The sequence below is a fragment of the Microtus pennsylvanicus genome, chromosome 18 (assembly GCF_037038515.1).
Source record: "Microtus pennsylvanicus isolate mMicPen1 chromosome 18, mMicPen1.hap1, whole genome shotgun sequence".
NCBI classification, from domain to species: Eukaryota; Metazoa; Chordata; class Mammalia; order Rodentia; family Cricetidae; genus Microtus; species Microtus pennsylvanicus.
This window is the reverse complement of record NC_134596.1, coordinates 27,967,688-27,994,257: the sequence shown is the minus strand read 5'-3', so window position 1 is coordinate 27,994,257 and position 26,570 is coordinate 27,967,688. Positions and strand designations below refer to the sequence as shown.

The 26,570-nt window shown below is 44.2% G+C and overlaps 1 protein-coding gene across 2 annotated transcripts in view; it reads right to left on the bottom strand.

The window, feature by feature from the left end:
• Window positions 1–26,551, bottom strand: part of Wdr93 (WD repeat domain 93) — a 35,797-nt gene extending 9,246 nt beyond the window's left edge. The window contains exons 1-10 of one of the 2 annotated variants that reach the window (XM_075952477.1): window positions 26,406–26,551; window positions 21,179–21,516; window positions 20,427–20,619; window positions 18,835–18,899; window positions 14,318–14,396; window positions 11,495–11,610; window positions 8,977–9,015; window positions 6,262–6,297; window positions 4,826–4,910; window positions 1,403–1,574 (exon numbers count right to left, since the gene is read on the bottom strand). In XM_075952477.1, the coding sequence (XP_075808592.1) occupies window positions 1,403–1,574; window positions 4,826–4,910; window positions 6,262–6,297; window positions 8,977–9,015; window positions 11,495–11,610; window positions 14,318–14,396; window positions 18,835–18,899; window positions 20,427–20,619; window positions 21,179–21,478 (1,085 nt within the window). In that variant the 5' untranslated portion in view covers window positions 21,479–21,516; window positions 26,406–26,551. Of the gene's footprint in view, window positions 1–1,402; window positions 1,575–4,825; window positions 4,911–5,502; window positions 5,577–6,261; window positions 6,298–8,976; window positions 9,016–11,494; window positions 11,611–14,317; window positions 14,397–18,834; window positions 18,900–20,426; window positions 20,620–21,178; window positions 21,517–26,405 lie in introns of those variants that run through there. The other variant, XM_075952478.1, reaches the window with a different exon arrangement.
• Window positions 26,552–26,570: the final 19 nt, after the last annotated feature.

Sequence of the window (26,570 nt, the reverse complement as noted above, 5' to 3'; positions counted from 1 at the left end):
GCCCCCCCTATACACTTTTAGAAGGCCTTGTCTGTCTTCAGAGGAGATCTCTTTTTTAAAAAAAAATATTTTTTATGGTTTATTTAACTTTATTTTATGTGAAGGTGTCAGATCTCCTGCAACTGGATCTTCAGACAGTTGTGAGCTGCCATGTGGGTGCTGGGAATTGAACCTGGGTCCTCTGGAAGAGCAGTCAGTACTCTTAAGCACTGAGCCATTTCTCCAGCCCCCCAGAGTAGATCTCTTAAAGGCCAGACGTGGGTGACATTCCATAAATGCTTTCTCACCAGGGGGTCACAACACTCAAAGTGTGCTGATAAAATGGCCCTTATTTGGAGTGCTTGTGGATTTTTATGGTATTCCCACAGCGAATAATACATGTGGTCCCTAAATATCTCCCTGGGCAGAAGGAACTAAGTGGGCACCATCAAGCCAGGCAAGGGTCTCAGCTCACAATAAAGGGCTGCCATCAAGGCTCAGCCTTCAGAATCTATATCCTGAGGTGAGGACAGCAAGATGGAGAGATCTCAATTGACATGTGAAAACAAGATTGCTCCAAAGTCATACATAGCTTCGAGGCAAGTTGGTTCTTAAAACCGCGGGAACTTCAGACACTGGGCTCAGTTCTGACCATCAGAACGTGGGCTTGCCTGCTGACTGAGGTGTGAGCATATGCTAACATACTCCAGCCCCTTCACTTTTTTTGTTTTGTTTTGTTTTGTTATCTTCTCTTTTTGTGCTTTTTCCTTTTTGGAAACCAGGAAGAGACAGAAAAGATGTCATGCACATATCTAACTCTATCTCATCTCCATAGATACATATGAAGCTCCTGCTTCTTTTCCCTTGTCTGAGGTGCTGGGCTTTGAACCCAGGCTTTGGACAGTGTTCTGCTGAGTCATATAGCTATTCCTTCTTTAACATTCTAGTTCCCAGCTTCCATTCTAGCTCTATTTAAACAAGCCCCATAGAACATTTTACAAGGATCTGCAGGGGCTGGAGAGAATGCTCACTGGTTGCGATCACTGTTCTAGAGCAGTTGGGGTCCCAGCACCCCTGTGATGGTAGCTCACAACTGTCTATAATCCGGTTCCCGTGGATGATCTGAGGCCCTCTTCTGATCTCCATGGGCACTGCATGCACATTGTACACAGACATACATGTAGGCAAACACCCATGCACAAAATTTAAAAAGTTAATTAAGTAAAATTAAAATAAACTTTTAAGAAGAATCTGCTGAAATTCTCCCAAGCTCAAAGAGGTTTTAGAGGGGGACTCATCCAGGATGCTTACACAGGTGCAGTGGGCACAGAGCCAGCTGCAGCTCTTCAGCTCTGCAGGAAGCAGGGCCTGGCAGCCTCCTCCCCCAGGCTCACCTGAATGGCTCCTCCTCCCCCATGCTCACCTGAGCGGCTCCTCCTCCCACTCCCCTTCCAGGTACTTCCTGTAGGAGGCACAGAAGATCTCCATGTGCTGTTCCCACTGCACATCCTTGATGAAGTGATTCTGCCCGGAGCCCAGCCCACTGTAGTCCTCTATCTTTGAAAAAATCTCCAAGGGGCTTTTAAATGTGGTACCTGGATTGAAGAGATCCCAGGATTCAATGAAATCCTGTTTCCCTTTGCTGGTTCCTTCAGAAGCCTCACCTCAGAAACCCTCAGTGGATCTGTGAGCCGGGGATCCAGCCCCGCCACCCTCTGCCTTTGATGCACAGGCTCAGAGAGTCCAGGCAAAGGACAAATGTTCTCCCTCTCTGCACCTCCAACCTGGCACCCCAGGCTTTCTGCAAAAGGGCCAAGGAAACGCCCATGGTGTGATAAGGCCTGTGCTGCTGTTTCTCCAACAAAGAAAGGCCCCAACCTGGCAATGACCATCACTTCCCGCTATTCCTACGCAGTCTTTGCCCTCCTCTGCATTCTAGAGCTAGGAGTAAAACCCAGGATCTCATGCCCAGCAGGCAATCACTCCCATTAAAACATTCCCAGTCCACTATGCCGTCCTGTGCCTGTGTGCATGTGTGCATGCGTGTGTGTGGTGTCTGTGTACTTGTTACTATAGGTATGTCTGAAGGCCAGAGGTAGACGACAGCTGTCTTTCCTTGATCATTCTCTACCTTTAGTCTTTGAGACAGGGTCTCTCAGTGAATTAAGCTAGACTGAATGGACGACTAGCTTCAGGGATCCATCTAGTTGCCCTCACGCCCTCCCAGTTCTGGGATTATAAGGCACACACCATCACACAACACTTTTTTTTCTTTTTTTTGATTTTTCGAGACAGGGTTTCTCCGTAGCTTTTGGTTCCTGTCCTGGAACTAGCTCTTGTAGACCAGGCTGGCCTCGAACTCACAGAGATCCGCCTGCCTCTGCCTCCCGAGTGCTGGGATTAAAGGCGTGCGCCACCACCGCCCGGCCACACAACACTTTTTATGTGGGTTCCGGGGATCTGAACTCAGGTCATCAGGTTTACACAGGAGACACTTTACCTACTGAACTATATCCCAGACCACTACTGTCATTCTTACACAGGTCTCTTGGTATTTACAACTCTTATCTATCTATCTATCTATCTATCTATCTATCTATCTATCTATCTATCTATCTATCTATCTAATCTATCTATCCATCCATCATCTATTTATCTATCCATCATCTATCTATCTATCTATCTATCTATCTATCTATCTATCTATCTATCTATCTATCTATCATCTCAAGACGTGATAGAGAGTGACCTTGAACTCAAGGTCCTCGTGCCTCTGCCTCTGTAAATGCTAGGATTACAGATTCATCTTTTTTTTGTTGTTTGTTTTGAGACGTGAAAACAGGTTTCTCTCTGTAGCTCTGGCTGTCCTGGAATTCACTCTGTGTAGACCAGGCTGACCTTGAACTCACAGAGATCCCCCCCCATACACTCCCCCAGTGCTGGGATTAAAGGCCCTGTGCCACCACTGCCCAGATGGTTAATCTTTTCTTAATTACTGCAGTTTTACAACAAACCTTTAACATTTTTATAATATATATGTATTTGCTTTATGTGTGTGTTGCCTGCATGTATGTATGTGCACATGCATTCTTGGTGCCCACAGAGGTCAGAAGAGGGGGCCCGATTCCCCGGAACTGGAGTTATTAATGGTTGTAACTGCCGTGTAGCTGAAGGGACCCAAACGTGGGTCACCTATAAGAGCAGCAAGTGCTCTTAGCTACTGCTCCATCTCTCCAGCCCTTGTAACAAATGTTGTGAGTCCTATCACTAATTTCTTTAAAAAATTTTTAATGACCTTTTATTTTCCGCATGTGGTGTTTGGCCTGCATGTCTGTGTCGCGTGTGCATGCCCGTGTCCATGGAGGGCAGATTCGGTGTCAGGTCCCCTCTGACTGGAATGAGCCACCATGTGGGTGCTATGAAGTGAACGTGGTTCCTTTGTGAAAACAACACATGTCCTTACTGCCGAGCCACATCCCCAGCTTCCACTAATATTATCTTTTTAAGTTAATGATATTCTTTGGCCTTTGCATTTCTCTCTGATTTTTTCCCAAAATAATTTATTTATTTTTATTTTATGTGCATTGATGTTTTGCCTGCACATATGTCTGTGTGAGGGTGTCAGATACTCTGGAACTAGAGTTACAGACCATCATAAATTCCCAGGCGGGTGCTGGGAATTGAACCCTGGGTCCTCTGGAAGAGCAGCCAGCGCTCTTACCTGCTAAGCCATCTTTCCAACCCTTTCTCTTTGATTTTTAACAGCTGCAAAGTATTCTTATGTATAAATTTTAACTAAAATAGATTTTACCTACCAGTCTGCTGTCCTTGTCAATAACACTATGAAGTCTACGGGTGTAGGTAAATATTTTTATTGGTATGTCTTTAAGACCATGTGGGTGCCAAGATACTCCATATTCTCCGCTTATAATGGTTCACTGCTTTCCTCTTCTTAGCCAGCTCTTACTTAACCTTCTAGACTTTGCTCCAATATCCCTTCATTTGATAAAGCCTTTGTTTATCCCTGGGCAGAGTGAGACGTTCCTTTCTGTTTTTACAGTCCTAAATGTTTCCAATTACTATACTTAAAATACCATACTGTGGCTTCCTTACACTCTCCCTTTGTCTTTCGGATCTCCATGCTTGTTTGCAGGCATTAAGCAAGAGTGATAATAACTTATATACAAGTATAGGAATGAGTTAATTCTTCCTAGCAATCTCTTTGATCTCCTAATTCTGTTTTTTTTTTTTTTTTTTTTTTTTTTTTTTTTTTCGAGACAGGGTTTCTCTGTGGCTTTGGAGCCTGTCCTAGAACTAGCTCTTGTAGACCAGGCTGGTCTCGAACTCACAGAGATCTGCCTGCCTCTGCCTCCCGAGTGCTGGGATAAAAGGCGTGCGCCACCACCGCCCGGCTCTCCTAATTCTGTTTTTTAAAGATTTATTTATTTATTATGTATAGTATTCTGCCTACATGTATGCCTGCAGCCAGAAGAGGGCACCAGATCTCATTACAGATGGTTGTGAGCCACCATGTAATTGCTGGGAATTGAACTCAGGACCTCTGGAAGAGCAGCCAGGGCTCTTATCCTGTGAACCATCTCTCCAGCCCCAATCTCCTAATTCTACCAATATACTGAATTCTTGTAATATTTGTGCTTCCTTTTGGTTTTTAGTCCTAAGGCCTCAGAGTTTAAAAATATTCCTCTTTAGAATTGTGCATTTTAATTAGTTATTACTGCTAATAAGTAGGAAACAAGAACATGAAGTAGGGCTAGAAAGGAAAACAAAAGGAGAGCCAACAGCAAAAAAAACAAAAAACAAAAAACAAGTGCTACCTCTTACTTACCTGTTATGGGCTTAGGCGGTTTAATCTTCATTACACAAAATGGAGGACTCAACTTAATGTCAGTTTTAAAACAAATGTTTAAGTCCTAAAATAAAGCAAAGGCACTATAAACTAACAAAGGAGATTATATGGAATCATTAAAATAACCACTCTTAAGGATGCCAAGAAAAAGAGAAAAATGAGCCGGGCGATGGTGGTGCACGCCTTTAATCCCAGCACTTGGGAGGCAGAGGCAGGCGGATCTCTGTGAGTTCGAGACCAGCCTGGTCTACAGAGCTAGTTCCAGGACAGGCTCCAAAGCCACAGAGAAACCCTGTCTCGAAAAACAAACAGAGAGAGAGAGAGAGAGAGAGAGAGAGAGAGAGAGAGAGAAAGAGAGAGAGAGAAATGAGAGCAGGACAAGTAGAAATAAAAAAGAAAAATGGAAAACTCAAACTTGCCAATAACAACATTAAATATAAATGCTCTAAATACTATACTTAGGAAGCAGATATATCAGTTCTGACTGCTAGGTGGATTCACTCATTCTTATATCCCTGTGTTATCACCAATATTTACTGAATATGCATAATGCACCAAGCACAAAAATAAGAAAGACACATTAATGAAAATACAAACTTCAACCATATGATGTCAAAAACAAACTTTATTTAAGCCAGCACTTGGAAGGCTGAGACAGTAGATTATGAGTTTGAGGCCATCCTGGGCTACAGGGCAAATTTAAAATCAGCTTCAGCTACACAGAGAGATGCTGTGTCAAATAGACAGAGAGAGAGAGAGAGAGAGAGAGAGAGAGAGAGAGAGAGAGAGAGAGAGAGAGAGAGAGAACCCTACTTCAATTCTCAGTTTAAATATAAATAAACATATTAAAAATAAAACTATTAAAACTGGTGGTCTATATTAACTCGAAATAATTAAAGGAAAGCAGGGGTGGCAGATACTAATGTCTGACTTGGGTTTCAATCAGAACAGCCTACTCAGAGCCAAAGAGTACATGAGTAAAGTTAAAATGTTAGTTTGTCGGAAAACATAGCTCCTCAAACAGTTCTGCATCTAATAACAGGGTTTCAAAATACACAAACAAAACCTCACAGAAGGGAGAAAACAAGTACAGCCATAGAGATGCCACTTCCAAATGATGGTAGGATGAAGCACCCAGACATGGAAGTGAAATACAGCGTGGATGTAGGAAGAAAAGTAAGAAGGATGCAGAGGATTTGAATCATTTGTCCAAAACAAGCAGAATTTACCATCTTTTCAAATGCATTTAACAATATTTGGGGCATAAAACAAATCTTAATAGACTTGAAAGGTGTCACACTGCAAAAAAAATCCAGTAAAATATTAACAAACTAAAACTAGCAAGCTGTGAAGAGTCAGTCTTGACGATAGAATAGCACAGGACTGGGGAGCTAGTTCAGTGATAAGGTGTTTACCTGGATTGTATGAGGGCTTTGTCTTGGTCCCAAGTTCTGGGAAAAAAAAAGCACAAATAATTCAGTAATGTTATGATCAAGAAAGAGAAATAGACAAAAGAAAAAACCACAAAGGAAACATTTACACACATATCTTTGTTGCTGGTGGTGGTGATGGTGGCGGTGGTGGGATGTATGCATGTGTTTTGAGACAGGGTCTTACATTTAGCTCTGGCTGTCCTGGAACTCACTATGTAGACCAGGCTGGACTTGAACTCACACTGATCTGCCTGCCCTGCCTCCTGAGTGCTGGGATTAAAGGCATGCTCTACGCCCAGCATCACACACATATCTTTATGAAATAGAATGCTTACATAAAATGAATTATCACCAAAACTGACTCAAAACATTGAAAAAATAATGGACTGAACAGCATAGAAGTTGAAAACATAATAAAATTCTTTGCTGTTAAGTAAGACCTCAAGACTTTCACCTAAGGGGAAGATATACAGCTTACCTTACAAGGAAGGCTAGCACATCGTGACACTGGAAGCTGAACAGAAAACTATCCAGACAAATTCACACAGAAACAAGAAGCCAGCTTCATGTCTCATATTTAAACTTGAAAATACCTGTGAACCTAGGATTATTGTGTGTGCGCATGTGTATGTGCGCGAGTGTCTGTGTAGATCACCCAAACAGAGCACACTACCGAACAGCTCAGCACAGGCTACGTAGCCAGCCCACGCTGGGTAGGTGTTTTTTATTTATTTGTTTATTTTTGTTTTTATCAATTTGACACAATCTAGGAGTCATTTGGGAAGAGAGACCTTCAGCTAGAAAATACCTCCATCTAGGCATTGCAATCCCTGACTTCAAACTCTACTACAGAGCTTCAGTACTGAAAACAGCCTGATATTGGCATAGAACAGGCAGGAGGACCAATGGAACCGAATAGAAGACCCAGATATCAATCCACACATCTTTGAACACCTGATCTTTGATAGAAGCAAAAAGTATCAAATGGAAAAAAAGCATATTTAACAAGTGGTGCTGGCATAACTGGATATCAACATGTAGAAAAATGAAAATAGACCCATATCAATCACCATGCACAAAACAAACTCTTAGCAAGCTGAGGCTGGAGGATCAGGCCCAGGCTGAATTAGACACAGGCTAATTTACTGCCTCTCTTCAACACTTTTAGTAGGGACCCTGGAAAGCCTAAGAGAGCAAGAACAAGAAACAGAAAAGGTTGTCAGGACTTGTAGCTGTGGTTATGTCTACAAGATACAAAGTTATTAGACAGCAAGCAAGTCATGAGAAGAGATATAAACGCTCAGTAAAGAGATCGGCAGGGCCAGGATGGGAGGAAGAGAACAAGGCGCTCACAGCCCAGCAGGGCCTACAGGGACTCACAGAGGCCTTCGTTCGGATGTGTGAACTCACTATGTAGACTAGGCTGACCTTGAATTTTCAGAAATATGCCTGACTCTGCTTCTTGAGCTTTGGGATTAAAATTGTGCACCACTGGGTGGTTGCAGTGCATGCCTTTAATCCCAGCACTCAAGAGGCAGAGGTAGGCAGATCTCTGTGAGTCTGAGGCCAGCCTGGTCTACAGAGTGAGTTTCAGGGCTGGTTCCATAGCTACTGAGAAACCCTGTCTCGAAAAACCAAAACCAACCAACCAAATAAATAAATAATGTTGTGCACCACACCATGTCTGACTTCTTGTCTTTTTTTTTTTTTGCCTCCCCAGCCCTGAACACTTCTCTCTGGAGGAGCCTCAACCATTGTTTACGTCTTGAAGAATGTTTCTTCTCTGAGAGAGAATTTCATGTACCACAGGCTGGCTTCATAATTGCTCCATAGTCAAGGAAGACTGAGAACTCTTGGTCCTCCTGGATGGCCCTCCCAAGTGCTGCAGGAGCCTATGCCTCCATGCTGTCAGCTAGTGAGCCAACTTTTCCAAGAGTGATGTTGCCATGTGTTGTTTAAGTAGCTTGAGACTAAGTGTAACTTCAAGGGTGGGAGAAAGGACTCTCACGAGGGACCCCATTTCAGATGTTTGTGGGTCCTCTGCTAAACCTTAAGAAAGGGTATGTATACTCCATGTACCCCAGCACAGGAAGTCTGCACCATCTCCCAAAGCATCACAAGATGAAAATGAACCCCACAGCTCTCACTTGACTTGGTGGACCACACTGTCACAGTGGCAGGGGCAAACCCAGGTTTCATGGGGTCCTCTTTAAGGCAAAGAACAAAATCAGGACATGGTAGTGTGTGTCTGGAATCCCAACACTGGGAGGCAGTGAAAGACTGATAGTTTGAGATCAGTGTGGGCTACATGGACACCCAGCCTCAAAAACAATTTACCCATAAAGTTACCAACCCAGAACACCCACAGCCACTCTAACCCACTGCACACGAGGGAGATTACAGCATAGGGAAATGAGAGTCTCAAGGGATGGCGATGAACAATACTTTGGGGGCTTGTCAGTGGTGGGGCTGGGGCTGAGCTCCTTGAGCTTCAGACAAACCTGCCTCAGGTCACATGGTTTGAGGCTGTCTTCAGTGGTTGTAAGATTTGCGATTAAGACCCAGAGATGCTGGGAGCAGGGCCCCAGCAGGACATGTTAGCAGTACACTTGATAGAGGATGCACTTTTCACTTACGGGCACGACCCCTTCAAATGCAACTTAGGTCTCTCTGAAGACCGTCTTTAAGGGTCCTTACCGTTTCCACACACTCTATAGCAGCAGGCTCAGGAGTGCTCTGAGGAAGGAAAGAGGAAACGGAAACAAATTTACAATAGGTTTGATGGAGGAAGGTCATTGGTTAAATTAAAAGAAACTGCTTGGCTCTCATTGGTTAGGAGATAGGTGGGAGGAGTAAACAGAACAAAACGCTGGGAGGAAGAGGAAGTGAGGTCAGACTCCACGGCTCTCCTCTCGCGAGCCCATGCTCCCGGCTCCTGGGCAGACACATGCGATGAAGCTCTGAAGCTCCAACCCAGGATGGACTTAGGCTAGAATCTTCCTGGTAAGACCGGTGCTACACAGATGATAAGAAATGGGCTAGTCCAGGTGGGAGAGTTAGCCTAGAAGATGCTAGGTAGAAATGAGCCAAGCAGTGTTTAAATGAATACAGTGTCCGTGTAATTATTTCGGGTCAAAAGCTAGCCGAGCAGGCGGCTGGGGTGTTGGGGGGCGCAGCCCCGCCGTTGCTCTTATTACTACATAGGTTTGATGTGTGTTCCTGACTCCCTGTTATCTTCAGAGATGTTCTTTCTCCCCTGGTCCCATTTTTTCTTTTAAGAAGTGAATTAACAAGCTGTGTATGGTGGCGCACACCTTTTAATCCCAGCACTCAGGAGGCAGTGACAGGCAGGTCTCTGTGAGTTCGAGGCTAAACTGATATACAGAGTAAGTTCCAGGACAGCCAGGGCTGTTACACAGAGAAACCCTGTCTGAAAAAAACTAAACAAAACAACAAACAGTAACAACAAAAAGAAGTGAATTCATGGCGTACACAAGGAGGTTCAATATCTGGGCAGTCCCCTAGCCTATAGGGTTTCAAGATGTGACCTTTAAGGTTGGAGAAAGTTGAAGTACTTAGAGACTATAGGTGTGGGATGAGTGGATCCGTTAGGACACTATTATAAAAATGAATGTTGGAGAAACTTGCAATGAGTATTTCTTTAATTTTTTATTATTTTATGTGATATATATTTTATTATATTGTAATTAATTTTTGATAAATTAAATTAAAATTTAATATCAAATTAAATAGTTCAATTAAAAAATTTAATATTTAAAGAAATAATTTAGTTTAATAATTAATTGACTTTTATTTATTTGTAAGAAGGAGCCTTGTGTGTGCCATGGTTGGGTTGTGGGAATCAGAGAATGACCTGTGGGAGTCAGTTCTCTCCTGCCATGTGGGTCTCAGGGGTCAAACGCAGGCTGTCAACTTGTCAGTGTGTTCCTTTTTCCACCGAGCAATCTTCATGGACGTCCTTTTCTTTTTTAAATTGACACATGTATAGAGCACCATGGGATGTTTCTGCACATGGTTATATTGTGTTGTGTTCCTTTTACTTTTCTTTTTTCTTCCAAGACAGGGTCTTACTATGTAGCGCTGGCTGTCCTGGAACTCACTATGTAGATTGGGCCGGCCTTGAACTCACATCCATCCACCTGCTTCTTCCTCCCGAGAGCTAGGGTGAAAGGAGTGTGCCACTATGCCCAGCAGCCTCTGTTGTGTTCCTAAAGTGAACATTTCTGATTTGGGAGATATAGCAATGATGATAACAGTTTATATTTAAGTAACTCCAAATATAACTTACAGTAAAAGATCTATCAGCTGGGTGGTGGTGGCGCACACCTTTAAATCCAGTACTCAGGAGGCAGAGACAGGCAGATCTCTGTGAGTTCGAGGCCAGCCTGGTCTATAAGAGCTAGTTCCAGGACAGGCTCCAAAGCTACAGAAATACAGTACTGTCTCGAAAAACAAAAAACAAAACAAAACAAAACAAAAGATCGACTACTGTTACATGCTGGTTGATTCTCAGTACATTAAGAAAAAAAAAACAAAAAACAAGTGAATACCCAGGCAGTGGAGGCAGATACTTTTAATTCCAGCACTCAGGATCTCTGAGTTCTAGGCCAGCCTGGTCTATAAAGAGAATTCCAGGACAGCCAGGGCTATACAGAAAAACCAAAAACTTGTCTTAAAAAAACAAAAATCAATCAATCAATAAAATTTAAAAAGACAGGCAGTGGTGACACACCCCTCTAATTCTAGCATTTGGGAGGCAGAAGCAGGCAGATTTCTGATCTTGAGAGTGAATTCCAGGACAGCCAAGGCTATACAGAGAAACCTTGTCTGTATTACTACACTCTGGGAGACCCTGAGTGGACCACAAAACCTTCAAGGATCACTTCAGAGCAGGAGAGGGAAAGTTATCTCTGGGGCAGGAATCAGAACAACCCCCCATCCCCCACGAAAGAATTGCCTGTGTGCCGTCTCAGGGGTAGCAACTCCAAGTCAAGAGGGACCCTGAAACTTGGGCTCCTCAAGATACCTTTAGTGACAAATATTCTATCTAAGGTAAATCAGTTCTGGAGACAGTCACTGTTCCTGCTGTCATCTGTCAAGCCTTTCAGTGGCCTTGCTATTTCCACGGAGGATTTAGGGTAGAATTGGGCTAAGGGCGGAGAGAAAAGCAGTGATTGAAAAAGCTGTTTCCTACCAGTTGCAGCTGCTTGGTTTTTTTCTTTGGATTTTGAGCAGACTGTGGGTGCTCCATTTCCTTTATCCAAGTCTCCTTGGGCAATTTATACACTTCCAGCCAAATATCCCCAGCTCCTGCGTTGGGAAACCAAACAAGCAAGCGTTAAGTAACTGCTAGCAGGCGAGTTTCAGCTGAAGAAGGTGTGTTTTCTCAGAAGTGCTGGCCTGCAGAGCCAGAACCTTTGCAGCAGGCACCCATGGAAGAGAGGCTTGCACCAACTGAAGCACTGGCTATGGCCAGCCCTCACTAACTGAGCAACGTTTGCATGGAGAGCTGACCCCTTACGCCACGGCTATCTAATGGAATCAGGGGCTTTTCCTACAACACTGACACAATGCATTTTTAATCAAACTGTCTTCTTTGCCAAGTCCCCTGATTTCTGTGCAGCAAACAGTCAGTTCTACTGGCAGTCTGCCCTAGAGTTGACATTGCCAGCTAGGGAAGGAAGGTGGCACATCTGATCACAGTAAGAGAGTCTTGGAGCAATGGAAAGGTTGGAATTCTTCCAGCCAACCTTTGAGATGATGATCTATGGGAGGCTATTGGGCCTTCTCCCAGTGCAAGGCCCAGTTGGGAGAGGTTGCTCTCCCACGAACTGGGTCCTGCCTCAATGTTCCATTAAGACTACAGTCATCTGGACACTTCCGGTTTCCAGAACCATGATGGAATAAATGCCCATCATTCTAAGCTGCCCACTTTGTGGTACTTTGTTGTGACAGCCCAAGAACATGACTGCATGTATGTTTGTACATCATGTATGTGCCTGGTACCTGCAGAGGCCAAAAGAGGGTGCCAGATCCTCTGGAACTAGTGTTACATATGGTTGTTCGCTGCCATATCAATACTGGGAATCCAACCTGGGTCCTCTGGAAGAGGATCCGGTGCTTTTAACTGCTGAGCCATCTCTCAGGCCCCTACCATGTTCTAAATTTTCTAAAATCTCAAATCTCTATCTTCCTCAAGCATTTAGTATTTGAGGGCCCGTAGGGGACAAAAAAAGTATAAATTCAGACTCATATAAAATATGTTCAAATATTTAAAAGCTGAAAATCAAACCACCAAACATTTGAATAAAATATGTTCTGTTTACACAGGCATAACTGCAGCTGGCAAGATGGGCTACAGGGGCTAAGACCGGCAGGTAATCTTAGATATCTTAATTCTTCTTAAAGTTTTACCTGCCAGATCTCTGAGTTTGAGGCCAGCCTGGTCTACAGAGTGACTCCCAGGATAGCCAAAGCGACACAGAGAAACCCTGCCTCAAAATACAAAGAACAAAACAAAAAAGTTTAGCCACCAATCTTAGCACCCTCTACACACGTCACAGCTGTGTAGCTTGGTGTTCTTGTGGGACTCCTAACAGTGGGAATGGGGCTGTTTCTGATTCTTTTGCCTGCTTTTGGGACCCCCTTCATCCTACTGTATTGCCTTGTCAAGCCTTAATATGAGGGGAGGTGCCTTGTCCTTATTGAACTTGGTATACTTGTCTGGTTACATCCCTGGGAAGCCTGCCTTTTTCTGAAGGGAAATGGAGGAGGAGTGGATCTAGGGGAGAGAAGAGACTGTGAGGGAAGGAAACTGGTCAAGATGTAATATATGAGAGAAGAGTTTAAAAAAAAAAGAAGGAAAGAAACAAGACAAAAAAGATATCTGTATCTTCTCAAAGCTGCTCCTCACATGTCTAATTATTATAACAGTGGTTTCAACAGAAGACCACATGATCTTTGATACTCCTGCCTCGGGAGACACCTACATCACCTTCCTCTGAATGCTGTCTGGACTTAGGGACTTGCTCCTTGAAGAGAATAAAAAGGAAAACAGTGAGCTAGGTAGACCTAGAGTGACAGCTACTCTGGAGGGTGAGGTAGGAGGATTGCTTTGCTTGTGCACAGGATTTTGGAGCCAGTCTGGAGGAACCTGTGAACTAGGCTAATATGAGCAAAGGCAAGTCAGCTGGGACCCTACAGTTCCTGAGACAGTGTGCTGGTTTCCCTAAATCTCAGCCTCAGCTGGGCCATGAGAAAAAAGGTAGACACCCTGAAGTGAAGGGCACCCAACTTGCTACTTGGTTGATTCTCCTGGAAAATGTCAAGATAATGGAAACCATGCAATGACCAAGAAGCTGTCGCAGGAGTACACTAGGGGGACATGTGACTCCATGCAATATTGTATCTTTGCCTAAAACAAGGAGAAAAAAAATAACAAGAAAAAAAAGCTGAAGCGATGGGAAACCTGGTCAGTAGGGGCTAGTCAGTGATCTAGTACCATTGTTACTTGGCTTTGTGTCCACACTCACGTCATAGGGTAAATGGAGGCTAGTGAAGAATAGGGAGGAACTATGTCTGGCTTTGCTACTGTTCTGGTTTTATTTTTAAGGCTTTATTTATTTCCTGTGTATGAGTGTTTCTTCTCCAGGAATGTCTGTACACCACCTGTGTGCAGTGCCTAAGAGAGGGTGTCAGATATCCTGAAACTGGAGTTACAGACGCTTGTAAGCTGTTATGGGGATGCTGGGAATCAAGCCCTGGGCCTCTGGAAGAACAGCCAGTGCTCTCAACTGATGAGCCATCTCTCCAGCCCTTGCATTTTTTTAAAATTGAAAGTTATTTATTTTGTTTGTTTGTTTTTTTGAGTCAGGGTCTCACTATGTAGCCTTACATGCATGATCCTTCTACCTGAGCCTCCCTGGTGCCACCACACATATCTAAATCTAGAATTAGTCCTAAATAAAAGGGAGAGACACAGATCAGAACCTCCCTCACAGCTTTTGGGTGAGCTTGCCTTGGAAGAGGAATGCAGCGTAGTCCCCGGTCTGAGAGAGTTCTGTCTTTACACAGCTGCTTTGCTTGCTGGCATCATCCTGAAAAGAAGAGATGCCGAGAGAGTGAGGGCCATGCTGGGGAGGAGGGATGCAGGGGTTCCTGTGGGGCACACCTGGACAGGGGTCCTCAGAAGCCTGCCATGGTGCAGTGCCACCCATCATTTTGCATTCCCCATCTCTGCCCAGGAACGGGACAAGACAGCATGTGAAGAAATGGGACTTGCTGTAGACACCGTTCCTCGTGGGTCATGGGATGCCATCTGATGTGGTTTGCAAACCCTAAAGTCAATTATTCAGTTTAGTCAAGGTGAGATCTCTACGATACTGAACACTGGTGCTTGTTGGACAAGCCTCGAGCTGGAATAGAGCAGAAGCTGGGTGTAGCCTTGGAATAAAGCTCCTTCAATCTGGGGCCAACTGAGAGAGGCTGGGAGATGGGTATGCTACCTTGGAGGAGCTTGAGAGCTACTAATAAAATAAGGCAGCTAGACTAGTTTTATTGGTGATCTCCTTAATTTGTTTAAAGAGTAAACAATTTTTATTTATGTATCTCCATATCTATCAACTTACAGCAGAGATTTTGCAAACCTACAAAATGAAAGTGGCATGACCAGCCCCCACGTGGCTCTCATGATGCTCCACTGTACCCGTACCAGGCTCCATTGGGCTACAGCGTAGCTCCACTGTGACATAAAAATGCGCAATCGTGACACCATAATACAGCACTGTTACCTCAAAATGCTGACTTGTGCCAACACAATGCTTCATGACAACATTACAATGATGCATTGTGACATCTCAACTCTTCATTCTGCAATCTTAACGCCGTTTGTGATGTCACAGTGCTCCACTGTAGACATAATATTGTACTGTGCCACCACAATGCTGAATTGTTACAAGATAATGTTCTATTGTGTCATTAGAATGTTTCATTGAGACATCACAGAGCTAAATTGTGTAATCAGAACGCTGCACTGTGGCATTACGTCCATTGTGTGATGACAATATTGTTTTTGTGTTATAACGATCTACCATACAACACAAGTTTGCATTTAGACATAATAATTCTGCATTGTGCCATTACAATATTCAATTTTGTCACCACACTGCTGCATTGTGATGTTATAATCTCCACTGTGACATCACATTGTATCCCAACTGATGTCACATTACTTAACTGTGCTGTCACAATGTTGCACTGGACAATTTGTGATGTAAGGTACATTAAAATGCTTTCTTGAACCATCAAAATGATGCATTGTGACATCACTGTCCTGCACTGTAACATCACAATGACGCATTGTGACATCACTGTTACTACATTGTAACATCACAAAGATGCATTGTGACATCACTATCATGACTGTAACATCACAAAGATGCATTGTGACATCACTATCCTGCACTGTAACATCACAAAGATGCATTGTGACATCACTATCCTGCATTGTAACATCACAAAGATGCATTGTGACATCACTATCCTGCACTGTAACATCACAATGACCCATTGTGACATCACTATCCTGTACTGTAACATCACAATGACGCATTGTGACATCACTATCCTGTACTGTAACATCACAATGATGCATTGTGACATCACTATCCTGTACTGTAACATCACAATGATGCTTTGTGACATCACTATCCTGCACTGTAACATCACAATGATGCATTGTGACATCACTGTCCTGCACTGTAACATCACAAAGATGCATTGTGATATCACTGTCCTGCATTGTAACATCACAATGACCCATTGTGACATCACTATCCTGCACTGTAACATCACAATGACCCATTGTGATATCACTATCCTGTACTGTAACATCACAATGATACATTGTGACATCACCGTCCTGTACTGTAACATCACAAAGATGCATTGTGATATCACTGTCCTGCACTGTAACATCACAAAGATGCATTGTGATATCACTATCCTGCACTGTAACATCACAATGACCCATTGTGACATCACTATCCTGCACTGTAACATCACAATGATGCATTGTGACATCACCGTCCTGTACTGTAACATCACAATGATGCACTGTCCTGCACTACAACAATATTACGTTGTGAGTCCACAAAGCTCCACCATGCCACTGGAATGCCCATTGTAGCATTACACTCCACTGTGACAATTTCCACTGTGTCATCATGATGTTGCATTGTGACATCACAATTTTAGTTGTATTTATTACCGTCCAAACCCAAGAAATTGGTAATTTTTATTTAAGTTCCCCTAATGAATTCCTAATTAAAGCTAATTACTAGTCAGTTTTTCAGTTTCCTCAGTTGCCTCAGTGAGGATATTAATATCTTTCACAATTGCTATGTTCAGATCACAATCAAAAGAAAGCCCATCAGGCACTGTGGTGCACACCTTTAATCCAGAGACACGCTGATCTCTCCAAGTTCAAAGCTGACCTGGTCTACATAGCACATTCTAGACCAGGCATGGCGAAATAGGGAGACCCTCTTTCAAAACACAAAAACAAATAACCAACAAAAACTTCGAAGTCCATGGGTCTGGAAAGACGGTTTAGCTGGCAAAGGGCTTGCCATGCAAGCATGAAGACCCGAGTTTGGATCCCCAGCATTCATGTAAAATTTGGATATAAATTGTCAAAACATAAAGTTAATGATGATGACGATGAGTTGGGGGAGGCAGTGTATGCCTCTAATCCCTGTGCTGGGGAGGCAGAGAAAAGAAGACCCTGAGCTTGCCTCTCCAGGTGGTCAAATCAGTGAGCTACACACAGAGTTAGTGAGAGCCTGTGCCAAACTAAGGTGGAGAGTGGTTGAGGAAGACACCAGAAGTTGTCCCCTGGCCTCCACATGGGTGCATGCCCATCTGCACATACATGTACACACATATGAACACACACAAGTCAAACTGCGCTTTAAAACCTGCAATTACTATGGTTTTGAGAACTTATTAATGAAAAAAATACTGAGAAGTATAGTTCTTTCTGAATGTCACAGTGGAGACACCAACTCCTGAAAGTCATCTTCTGACCTCCACATGTGTGCAGTGACTCTGCTCTCTCTCTCTCTCTTTCTCTCTCTCACATGTGTACACAAACACACACGTGTACACACACAAAATCAACTTCTGCTATTTTCCATTCCATGATATATGCATATGTACATATATGTATATATATATTAATGTGTGTATCTGTAAGAGTATATGCCATGTGTGGTGTGGGTGCCCAAGGAGGCTAGAAGAAGGTGTCATATCCCTGGGCTGGCATTTCAGGATGGCCTGATGAGGGACTGGGAAGAGCAGCAGGCACTCTCACTGGCTAAGCCACCTGTCCATCCCCTGCATTTGCATCCTTCAACCCCTGCTATGCCCAGGGCATTTTTATGGCTCAGTTCTAAGGTTCTGGAAGTTGATGACATACTCTCACATCCCTTAGTGAGATCATATCTGTCCCTAGACAAAACTTCCATCCCGTCTCCCTGACTGTTGTGAGTCTCCAAGAGCTTCACAGAGCCTGGCAAGCATCACCTGACTGCTCAGTTACCATAGCAGCCAGCATTTCCCAGAATCCATGGCAGTTGTAGACTAGAGTTTCAGGGAGTCTTTCTTGGCATGGGATTCATTTTCTTGCTCCTCCAAAGATTCTGCTCCCTTTTTTGCATCTCCATCCTTGAGCAGTTCTGGGTTAGTCACTGCCATTTCTACACTGTACTCTGGGGCAGTCCCCACCTTACTGGCTGACCAGAAAGCCAGCTAAAAGAAAGGCTTTAAAAAAAATCTAGGATAGACAGTTATTATTAAAAGTAATTTAAAAATTTCTAGAGGTTGCAACACCCATAGGTTTGCGATTTTCCTGCCCCAAGATGGAGGTGTTTGCAACAACCATCTGGGAAAGAAAGTTCATCTCAAGTACAACCCCAATGCCATCTGGGACCGGAGGAAACTGGTAGCAGCCCACACTGGTGTCCATTGGAGTAAGATCGGTCTTTAAAAGTGGAACACAATTTTTAAGGACCATATGTCTCAGGAGATCATAAATCCATGACGGGATAAAGCAGGTGCTTTATTACAGAAAGAGGGGGGTTTGTTTCCCCTGCCCTGCCCTGCCTTGCCTTCCTCTCCCACCTTCTCTTGACAACTATTATGGATGCCCATTTTAAACAAGTCACATGAATTAAAAACTTAAATGCAGGGGGAAAAAAGCAATTTTAAAATTGTGTGTGTGTGTCACAGTGAGAACTGAAGTCAGAACTCAACTTTTGGGAGCCTGTTCTCTCCTTCCACCACGTAGGTCCTAAGAACGCAGGTCATCGGGCATCAGGCTCTGCAGCAAGCACCTTACCATCTCGGTCCCATTTGGTTTTAGTACAGTTTGATTTGCTGCAGCTTCATACATCCTGGATACAAGCCTTTATCAGTGAGTGCCTTGTGTTGCCTACTTGATGTTCCCCAGCCAAAGGTGAAAGAACAGGGACTCACCATTTCATTGATGGCTTTGATGAGAAGAAGACTGTCTTTATACAAGTAAAACAATCTCACAATGCCTGAAACAGGAACATAGAGACTGTGAGCCCAGGAAGCCAGGCGGGGTCGGGGCATAGTCTCTGCCTCTAAGCTCACTGCCCCATGCGGCCTATGCTGCTCTGATCCCCCAGCAGTCCCCACATTACCTTAAGATCCTCAGTCTTCTTTCCCACCCAGACCCCTCCTGCCTAGCTAGTGTTACCCACATTTCCTGGAGGTCTCCTGTAAGCAGGCCAGTCACAGCACTCCCAGTCCCTTCTTCACACTGCCACCCAGCTGTTTGCTGTGAACCGTTCCATGAGCCTTAACCCCCTAGGCTCCTCGTGCAATTAATGCTGTTGAGTTCAGGATGCAATTGTCACCTACAGTAACTTCTTACCTACCTCCCTCCCTTTCTTCCTTTTTCCTTTTCTTTCTATCTTTTTTTTTTTTACTTTTTACGTTTATTTAGGAAGTTATTCATAACCTGCCTTTGCACCCATGATACAAACTGACCACATAGAGGTGTTTGGCCCACTGTGGGTGAATCTAATCCATCCTAATAAAGATTCATGGGACAGGTATTCTGTGACACTGTACAAGGGTCCCCAAGGCAGTCTGCTTTCAGATTCATCAAAAGAAGATAACACAGACATGAAACTATCTGTATAAGGGATCATAATGAATATGGCTTTTCCTTTATCCCAAAGACCCTGTGTTTTGCCCAGCCAGATATCCTGCAGGCATCTCAAATCTGTGTGTTCAGACGGACTTTTTCAATTCACATGACCCGAAACCTTATTCTCCTATCATTCTTACTAAGCTCATCCAGGTATCCAACGCAGGGAGGAATCTTCACTGCCTGTGCTGCCCAGTACGCCTCCTTTACCACAAATAGGTTTAACGTTAGGTCTTTTTGGTAGGAAGGGTAATTGAGATAGGCTCTCATGTAATTCAGCATGGCAGGAAAACTATGTAATGGAGGATGACCTTGAACCGTGCGAGTGCCAGGTTGCATGTATGAACGGCTACTCATCACCTTGTCTATTGTATTCCCCTTTCCATTTTAAGAAATTTAATTTTTTTTATCAGAACTTATTTATTATGAGAGGGGGCACTCATGCCACACAGGCATGTGACAATCAGAGGACAACTTGCAGGAGCCAGGCCCCTTCTACCAGGTGAGTGCTAGGGCCCAAAGCACAGCACAATAGCAAGGCAATCCTACCAGCCCTCTCATTTCATTTCTAAGTTTTTTGTTTGGAGCTAATTTTATTCTAGAGGAAAGGTGCAAAAACAGAACCAACACTCCCTTGTATCTTCCACCTCACTTCAGTTAAATCCACAGCTTGGACCATCACAGAACAATTTTTCCTTTATTGACCCGTCCTGGCTCAGACCTTCAAATTTCTTCAGATTTTCTCTCTTAAATGAAAACATCAGTCCTTCCCACAAGTCTCCCCTCACTCCTCCCTCCCCCCCCTCCCCCCATACTTGAAAAAGAAATTAAACTGAATACCAGTCTACAAGCACTTATAAATTAATCTAAAACTGAAGAAAAACAATACCTATTTCATCCACAGGAACAATAAGTACTTCGTTGCCCAGATCCGTGGCCCAGATGGAAACAACATCAACCTTAAACTTCTCCCAAACATACATTCTTTTGAAATTGTACAGATTATAGATGGAGAATCCTTTGACTCCTCCAACAAACAGATAGTCTTGTGAAACAGCCATGCCGCCAGGCCTTTTGCTGAGCTGGGGAAGCACAGACATAAAAGGACCAAACTGAGTCTTTCCAGCTGCCGATGCCATCGAGCAATCTGAGCTAACTTTTCAAAGAGAGCTCATCGTAGGCACAGCATCGCCAAATGTGTGCCTGTTGAAAATGCTTGCCGTAAGCATTTCCCTTTGGGGGGCAGTAGCCAGGGAAAACAAAAGTTGAGACTAGATAGATATTCTGAACGTAAGCACACCTACAGGTCCTCTGCTGTATTAAATCTAGTGTCCTGTGGGAAGAACAACATCTGAGCCACTGACAGGCCTCAACTGCCAAGTATGGAGGGGGCCTGATACATTAATGAAGCTTTTCAGTGTCAATAACACAGCACAAAGGGCCTTAGTGCAGTCAGCTAACCATAACACCCCACTGCCCGCAGACCACTGCCAGCTTTTTTTCTTTTACCAAAAGCAACATGCCTACTATCTATTAAAAAGGCACATGTGCTGTTCATAGAGCTCGGTAGGAATTCCTCCCTTCCCTGAATCAGGCATTTCCATTAACATTGAAATGAAAACCAGGCACCCTCATTCATACCTGGATCTCTGTGACTGGAGGGTAGACAGTGGGCTGGATGCGGTTTTTCTCAGTTTCCCGGACAGCTTCTCTCTCTTGGATAATTTCCCACGAGTGGTCAAACAGCTGGTTCACTAGCTTGTTGATCATTCGGTAAGGCTGAGGCAGGGAGTCCAGCTCTTGATCCACGTCCCTGAAGACAAAATCCTTTTCATCATCCTTAGGCCAGTCTGCCTCTGTTGGAGAGGGAATCTCCAGTGGTCCCTTGGCAAACACAGACAGCCTGACTTTCTGAGCCTGACTTCCTTTCGAGGATGACATCTCAACAGGTGGCAGTGAGAGCTTCTGGGAACTCCAAGCTGAGAAGCAAAGCGAGAGGAGAGACTTTGAGAAGAAGGTAAATAAGAAGCCAGGCTGTCTCAGACGACTTCCTTATGTATCATAGGATTGCTACCACATTCCAGGGATATGGTCTTCATAGTCACGTGGGCATCCGAAGGGACAGGTACTTCCAGACTAACCCATGATGATGTGCACTGATGTGGAAGAATTTGTCATTCTGTTGTCCTTCTTCCCCTCCTGATAGAAGTAACTATCTTGTGTTCTAAACCGAACCCACTTACAGCCAATACCTTTCCCTGGTTGTCTGCCTTTGCAGATGGCTCTGGTTAAGCCACTGAGTCTCCCTCTTTCTCTCTCCTCAGGACCAGTCAGATGTAGCTTAACACTTCCAATCTTGGTGGTGTAATGTGTTCCCTCATCAGGAGCTTTGTGGGTCCCATGCCCCGTGTCCTGCATCTGTGAACTTCTTCAAGAGTCTACAGAACTATCTCGGGCATGGAAAGACAACTGACTAAAAAACCTGCAAAATCAGAATAATTAGATATTTCTAAAGTAGTTATAACTTAGCATCTCTTCTCTATATTTCTGTATGAAGTAGAAGACTACGGGAAGGGAAAAAATAATCTGTATTTCAAAAGCTTAAAAGTTGTGTACCATTCTGTGTAAAAGAGATTTCAAATGTTAATTACATTTTCCTACTTATTTGTGTGTGTGTGCTCACATATGTGTGCCATAGTGCATGTGTGGTGTGGTGGATAGGTACGACTCCCATTGACCCCCATGTGTTTGAATGTTGGCCCATAAGGAGTAGCATTACTAGGAGGTTTGGTCTTGTTGGAGTAGGTGTGACTTTGTTAGAGGAAGTGTGTCACTGTGGGGGCGGGTTTTGAGGTCTCATATATGTTCAAGCTATGCCCAGTACACAATCACTCCTGCTGTCTGCAAATTAAGATGGAGAACTCTCAGCTTCTTCTCTAGCACCACGTCTGCCATGTCCCTCATGATGATTGTAGTAATAGGGGCGGCGGCGGGGCTGTGTCCCCAACACCCCAGCCGCCTGCTCGGCTAGCTTTTGACCCGAAATAACAACACACAAACTGTATTCATTTAAACACCGCTTGGCTCATTTCTACCTAGCCTCTTCTAGGCTAACTCTCGCACCTGGACTAGCCCATTTCTTATCATCTGTATAGCACCAGTCTTACCGGGAAGATTCTAGCCTAAGTCCATCCTGGGTCGGAGCTTCATAGCGTGCATCTTCCCTGGAGCAGGGAGCATGGCGTCTATCTGAGGCGTCTGCTCCAGAGAGGAGAGCTGTCGAGTCTGACCTCACTTCCTCTTCCTCCCAGCGTTTTGTTCTGTTTACTCCTCCCACCTATTTTCTAACCAATGAAATGGGCCAAGGCAGTTCCTTTATTAGCCAATGACCTTCCTCCATCATTTCCCTTTTTCGATTTAAACAAAAAAAAAAGGAAGGCTTTAACTTTAACATAGCAAAATTACATATAACAGAACAGTTATCAAGTAAAAATTACAATAATCTTTATCATAACTAAGGAAAACTATAACTATAGCTAACTATTCTTAACTCCATCAAAGACTCCAGAAAGATACAATAAGCAAACAAGAAAAAAAGCAACTTTTAAAACTCTAGAAATGACAGAGACATCTCACTGCCTGGACAGTCACCCAAAGTTTCTCTGTACCGTTGGGGCATCCATCTTCAGCCTTCAGGCCCATGGTATCCAGCAGACATTTCCATAAAGCAGGAAAATTCAAAGTCAGTTCAGTCACTATCTGTTGTGTCCTGCAGAATGTCTCGCAGACTCTTTCATGAATCAGGAACCCCGAAAGATCATCTCACATTAGGCAAGTTCAGTAGTCCTCTCTGCGGGTTCTTTGTGTCCAGTTTATGCAATAGTCCAGGCAAGAGCAGTTTCTTGCCCAAATGGCTATCAAACTCCATAAGGATCCTCTTCGATGCCCATCTTCCTCTTGAAGTAGATTGGTGCTGCCAGGAGCAGAGTGTCTCATTGTCATGAAAAGTCCTATATCATAAATGATGGAGGAAGGTCATTGGCTAATAAAGGAACTGCCTTGGCCCATTTCGTTCTAGCCCTTACTGGCTAATTCTGATATCCCGATCAACCCATCTCTAATAATCTGTGAGCACCGGTCTTACCGGGAAGATTCTAGCCTAAGTCCATCCTGGGTCGGAGCTTCATAGCGTGCATCTTCCCTGAAGCAGGGAGCATGGCGTCTATCTGAGGCGTCTGCTCCAGAGAGGAGAGCTGTCGAGTCTGACCTCACTTCCTCTTCCTCCCAGCGTTTTGTTCTGTTTACTCCTCCCACCTATCTTCTAACCACTGAAATGGGCCAAGGCAGTTCCTTTATTAGCCAATGACCTTTCTCCATCAGATGATAATGGACTAAACCGCTGAAACTGTGTGCCCAATTAAGTGTTTTTCTTTGTAAGAGTTGCCATGGTCACGGTGTCTCCTCACAGCGACAGAAACCCAAACTAAAATATATGAGAGTTCAGGGAACAACCCTGAGGAGTTGGTTCTCTCCATCCTCATGAGTCCTAGAAATTGAACTCAGTCATTAGGCTTGGTGACAAGTGCCTTTACCCACTCAACCATCGTGCCAGCCTGTCATGGCTTTAAAAAGCATTTGATGACAAAATTATGAGACATTTTAAGATGCTTAACTCAGGGCAGCATAGTCTTCTGTTGATAAAGTAGCTGTGGTCTATGGGGGTCCTATAAAGACCCTGCTGCCATCACGGTCTTTCCCTACATGCTGGAGTGCATATACGATGCTTCCAGTATGTGATGGACAAGGCTAGCTGATACAGGGGCAAGGACCACTTGAGGGCGTTAGTGAGGACAGTCAGCTAAACTCACACGGAGCAGGGACTACTGTGGTTTCTTTAACTAGCTAGACTAGACAATCTCATAAGTCACAAGCAGTGGATAGAGCATTCAGAAGGGTCTAGACTTGCTAGTGGGAAACATAAGCCCAAGAGGGAATTGTTGCATCAGAATCACACACATGAAATGATGTATTAGAATGTAGAAGGCCAAACAGCCTTTAACAAACTTTATCTCAGAGCAAAGATTAAACGGAGAGAGAGAACTCATTCACGGGTTAGAAGATTCATTTTGTTAAAATGTCAGTTCTCCCTACATTGACTATACATTTGTTATAATCCATATGATAATCCAAGCTGGCATTTTAAAAAAGAAATTAGAAAGCAACTTGATAAGGCCGGAGAGATGACTTTGCAGTAAAGAACGTTTGCTATTTTTTAAGAGGACCCAAGTTAAGTTCCTACACCCACTTCAGCAATTCCCATTCCAGGGGCTCCAATGCTCTCTTCTGGCCTCTGAGGGTACCAGCATGTACAAGGCAAACATGTGTGTGCATGAACACACACACACACACACACACACACACACACATACACAATTAAAGATAAAAATAAATCTTTAAGAAAAAAGAAAAAGTGAAGCCATGATGTGGGATGTCTTTCCATATGCTGTGAATATGTGCTGCTTTTATTGGTTGATGAATAAAGCTGCTTTGGCCTATGACAGGGCAGAATAAAGATAAGCAGGAAATCCAAGCAGAGAGACAGGGAGAAAGAAGGCAGAGTCGGAGAGGTGCCAGCAGCCACCAGAGGAGTAATAAGCCAGTGTATTGCCAGTCACTGTCATGTGGTGATAATCAGATTATTAGAAATGGATTTGTAGTGGCTTAGGGCTAGCCACTAAGAAGCCTGAGCCGTCGGTTAACAGAATATAACTAATATTAAACCTCCAAATAATCATTTCAAAAGTGGCTGTGGGGTCTGGTGGGTGGGAGAGAAACTGTTTCAGCCTTCAAGTCTTAGGGATAGGTCTGGGGCAGGTAATAAAGATAAGAAAAGCAGAAAAGGGGAAAGCCACCTTATTTCGTGGCTATAGAGAACAATCTTATAAAATTACTTGCAAGCGGCTACTTGCAGAGCCTTGAGTCTTCTCACTGGCTCTCTGAAGCTCCAGTCCCACCCTCTCTCACCACGTGGCTGCTTAGCAACCTCCACTGTGAAAAAGCACAGCTTTCTCTCTTCATCATCTCTCTATACCTGGACACTTCTGAGATTTACACTTTGCCTGCTCTGTTGTTTTTCTTTCAAATGCTCAATAAAATCGCCTTCCAGTCTCCTCCCTAGTCTAACCCACAAAAGGGAGCCTTGATGTCTCTGGAAAGAGTGCCAGCCAAGGGAGGGCTGTGCACTGTGGCCCAGGTCGCTGCAGGGATCAGTGAGGTGAGGTACAGCTGTCTAGAGACGTGTCACTGAGAGGTCCCAGCAGAGATGCTTTCAGAGAAGACTGGCAACTCCCACGTTACCCCATCCTGAGAAAACACCTCTGGGGGATCCTCTAAGAAGGCAGGGTGACATGACTGAGTCTGTGTTTCAGCAGAATACTCCCACCCTAGTCAGCGGAGTCAGAGATGGGAGGAAATAATGGGAGATGAGAGAAGCAAACAGAAAAACAGGGAAGGGGGAAGGAGGAAGCAAAGGTGAAGAGAAGATTACAAAATATAAGTGAGGCCCCATTTTCCAGTTCCACAGCAGCGCGATATCACTACGATCTCCTTCGCCTGCACTTTGTTCATGTTGAGCCTAAAGATTCCCTCAGGAAAGAATCATTAGGGTTTCAATACTCCTAATAGAAAATTCTCTCACTTTTCCCCACTCTCCAGCTAGAAATACCCTTTAGGACTGGCTTATCTCTGTCGCCTGCATCACGTCAGGCCAGAAGCAGGGAATTGAGGACGCCTGCGGTCTCCAAAAGAAGACTTCTGGGTCCTCTGCCTGAGAAGACCATTCAGCGTTCCAGGTGGGGTTCATGGGTACCTGAGCACACCGGGACGCCCGAGGCAGGGAGCGGATTGACCCACTCAGTGCCTCCACCTGGAAATGAGGCGGGAGGAGGCCACTACAGCTGAACTGGTGAGACGTAGCTTTGCCCGCGGCTTGGCATCGCCTTAGCAACTACTACTTCCGGTCCCTACCGGAAAC